General features: G+C 35.0%; 1 protein-coding gene across 1 annotated transcript; it reads left to right on the top strand.

The window, feature by feature from the left end:
* Positions 1-647: 647 nt before the first annotated feature.
* On the top strand, positions 648-1,969 carry LOC131028033 (peroxiredoxin Q, chloroplastic). Its single transcript, XM_057958150.2, has 4 exons — positions 648-1,035; positions 1,139-1,276; positions 1,380-1,469; positions 1,571-1,969. Exons 1-4 carry the CDS (start codon positions 820-822, stop codon positions 1,787-1,789), a joined length of 663 nt encoding a protein of 220 aa, XP_057814133.2. The 5' UTR covers positions 648-819; the 3' UTR covers positions 1,790-1,969.
* Positions 1,970-4,204: the final 2,235 nt, after the last annotated feature.

Below are 4,204 nucleotides of genomic sequence, written 5' to 3'. Positions count from 1 at the left end.
AAGGGCCTTCTCAAACCCTTTATCTCATTTGTTCTCTCACTTGATCCTCTTTAACAAGCCTAGAGTTCTTTCTCCCTTTATGATTTGTAGAAGATCCAAATTTGGCTTAAAAACATTCCAGAACAAAAAAGCCCTAGGAATAGCAACACCATTTTGAAGTTTGGTGCCATCAGTAGCGAATCACACAAGGAGCTACATCATCATCATACAATATCAAAATGTCTGCATCTTTATTTGAACCCCACTGTAGATCTTGATTCCATTACTAGCCATACAAAAGATCAATAACTAATATCCAATGTATCCATGAAGACTCTATATTCAAAACAATTTAAAGAATACCATTTTAATTTAGAATGAAAATTTAATAATTATCAAAATATTATAATACGAAACCATTATTTAAAAATAACCCAAAACTAAATAAGAATTTGTAAATTTCACCATTACCATATTCATGTAAGTAATATATAAAATAAAATAAACCATCACACAATTTGCCCTTTGCCTTCTAGGAAGTAGCATGGGCTTGACTTAGTGGAAAATGTTGCAACACCTCCTATCCTCCCATGTTACAAGGCGACTTCAAAGTTAAGTGGTGGGCAAATCCCCATAAATACGGTGATCCTGAGGATCTTGTTTACGACCCGGTTTTGAAGTACACATGGGTGAGGTCAAAAAGCTGCCACGGAGACGACTATCTATCTACTACCCCGGAGGAAGCAAAAACATCTCCCCCCATCGATTTCTCTCCTCACACTAATTCCGCTCCTCATTTCAAATTCCCAACAGGGCAAGCTTCTTCTGTTTGCCTTAGCCATGGCATTATCATTGCTTTCTCTCCCAAAGTATGTATTACCTTTCAATGCTGCTCCCACAGCTTACATGAAGCCCCACGGATTGGAATCCTGCTCACCCAACACAGTACTCTCATCAGGGAGTTCTCAGCTATTCGGGACTAAAATCACCATAACACCAGCTCGGTATAAGCCCACAGCAATTCAGTCAAAGCGAATGATAGTTTATGCTGCTAAGGTAGGATGGAATGCTTTCATTCTTCAGTTTATAGTTTAACTGCTCCGTTTTTAGGTTTTAATCTTTTGGGCTTTTTTCCTCTGTTTTGCATTGTGAAACTTAGGTAGCCAAAGGATCTGTGCCACCACCGTTTAACCTAAAAGACCAAGAGGGCCGAATCGTGAGTCTCTCCAAGTTCAAGGGCAAACCAGTGGTGCTCTACTTTTATCCTGGAGATGAAACCCCAGGCTGTACTAAAGAGGTAAAAGCCCCCAAACTTTTTCTTTAGAGTCTCAATTATCTGCAACTTCTGCAAATTTGGAAGGGCAATTGATGATTTAATGTGTTTTCCATTTCGGGGTCAGGCTTGTGCTTTTAGAGACTCTTATGAGAAGTTCAAAAAGGCCGGTGCTGACGTTATTGGAATTAGTGCAGATGGCCCTGAATCTCACAAGGTGAGTCTCCCTTGCATTTCCTATGAATTCATCATTTTTGTTTCTGTGTACAGTTTTTTCCTTGAGTAAGCAAGACAATGGCTGAGCTGTGCTTTCTCCAGGCCTTTGCAAAGAAATACAGGCTTCCTTTCACATTGCTAAGTGACGAAGGGAACAAGGTGAGAAAAGAATGGGGAGTTCCAGGGGACTTCTTTGGGTCACTGCCTGGCAGGGAGACGTATGTTCTTGACAAGAACGGAGTAGTCCAGCTTGTATATAACAACCAATTTCAGCCAGAGAAACATGTTGAGGAGACCCTTAAAATGCTCGAGAGTCTGTAATCTTTTTGGGATTTTTCAACATTACTAGGCTGCTTCCTGCTTCTGATTCTTAGGCCAGTGCTTCTATATTGTTAGTCTATTCCTAGTCTGATGGATAATTAATGGTCATTAGAATCATTTATATTTATTCATTTATTTATGTATATTTTAAGTGAGAAATGATGCACTTTTTATGTTAAAGTCTTGGATTGGATTGGATTGTAATGTTGTTTTGATTAAAAAAAATATTAGAAATATTTGCTTTATAATTTAGAAGTTTCTCAAATATCTATTATTAATTTTATAGTGATGTGACTTATGAGAAGTGAAGTTACTATTTATATATTATATAAAGTAGTCGTTTTATTTGATAAGTAAAACAATGTATGTCTTGTGAACACTTAGCTTTTGGTGCACTCTTTGTACTAATTGTTTAGCTTTATAAACCAAGAGCCACTTAATTGTATATTGTACTAAGAATAAGTTCTATTAGGTCCTAAAACAACACTGTCATAATTCTAGTAAATAGTGTTTTTAGCAAGGCTAGAGGATGTAATTCATATGGGTAAAAGAATAATTCGTCAATGGATTATAAAGGACTAAAAGCTAACAACCAGAGTAGATAGTATCTACTACACTTTGGGATTAGGTAGGCCTAAGAATGTGTTCTGAGATGCAACCTACGACAAGGTTTTTAACTACAATTCAACAATGACACATGAAAAATGGGATGCAATGGTACTAAAGTGTAATCTTTAATCCTAAAAGTTGTTACTAGATTAAGGTTGCCCATTGCAATGACCTCTATTTAGTTGAGAAAGACATTAATGCAAAGAATGCAAAATATGAGTGCAAGAAGATGATTTGGGAATGATTTATATGAGCTCACAAAGATGTTTCCATTGTTGGAACTAGATCGAATCATAATCTACACAAATCCTAAAATTATCTTCTACATTAATGATAAATGATGTGTTCTTTTAGAGGATGGAGTGTCAAGCTTCTCAAGATCAATGTCTTATTGGGTTGCAAAGTCAAATCCAACCATAAAAGCATTAGATAAGAAAAAAAAAAAAAAATGCCATTGTGTAACCAAGTCTTCTTAATCATCCCTTTCCTAATTTGTAGACATTCACATGCGGCATCAAAAAGACCAGTACAAATAGTAATTTCTATATTGAATTTAAAGTGCTATTACACTTATTTAGTTCATATTACAATTATAATACTAAGTGGTCAAGGAAAGATACAAAAAAAAAAAAAAGTGCTTATCACTCCTCTCTGCTCAAAACTTTCCAAAATATCTACAACATGCCAAGGAGACACAAGACTAAATATTTTCTATAGTAGTTTTGTTTTTGCAACCTCTTTGATGAAATGCCTAGATGATGAATAAATACACACTTTTTCAAACCCTAGATTGTATATATTAGCACTATGTGAATTGAGGAAACCCAAATGACCAACCCTTATTACAAAGAAATCTTAGACCTATATAGCTCCTGGAAATGATCAAATACTTGACCAAACTAAGGAGAACATATAAGCCATTGTTACTCCTAAAACGCCATGAATGGTACCAAACCATGGATTCCCATGACCAAAGTAGTTATAACCCTTGATTTATGCTAGAAATCACAACCTAGAAGCACTTAAAAGGAAAAGGAAGGAAGCCTTTGGGGCCAAAAATCAGTAGTTATAACCCTTGATTTATGCTAGAAATCACAACCTAGAAGCACTTAAAAGGAAAAGGAAGAAAGCCTTTGGGGCCAAAAATCATCCCATGTAGATCTCTAACATTTACATCTATTATAATTTTGAAGTATAATGAGCACCTCATAGATAAGGGGTCTTTTATAAAATTCATGGCACCATAAAGGTGGTTGAAATATACATGAGTAGTTGTAGAATTCAAAACATTTTTGGTTTGTTTCTCACATTTAGAAACTTTTCCATAAACGCGTTTTTCTTTGTTTATTGAAGATATAGTCTTTGAGTAAACCACATTACACTTCGCATAGTCCATGAGCTCATGAACTATGTGACATTTGAATGTACCCATTTTTCTTCTTCTTTTTCTTTCATTCTTCTTTATTTTTATTTTCTCAAACATGTGTGCTTGTTGTGAACCTACTTGCATTTTTGCAAAGCTTGTAACTCATGAACTACATAATATCAAGAATTTTGAAAATTACTTTATCCTTTTCTTCACTTTATTTTCATTCACATATCATATTGTTGCAAGGTTCATGAACTTGTAAACTTTGTGACATTCTTAACTTTGTGTTACGTGACACTTAACTTTTCTTTTTCTTGTTATGTCACACATTTTGTTCCTTGATGAAATATATCACAACTTCACTAACTTCATGAACTTGGTACCCTTGCAACATTCTAAAATTGGTCAAGAACACTTGTACAAACCCCCAAAACTTA

Source organism: Cryptomeria japonica, chromosome 2, assembly GCF_030272615.1.
Source record: "Cryptomeria japonica chromosome 2, Sugi_1.0, whole genome shotgun sequence".
Taxonomy (NCBI): Eukaryota; Viridiplantae; Streptophyta; class Pinopsida; order Cupressales; family Cupressaceae; genus Cryptomeria; species Cryptomeria japonica.
The sequence above is the reverse complement of the archived record's forward strand: the minus strand, read 5'-3'. Positions and strand labels throughout refer to the sequence as shown.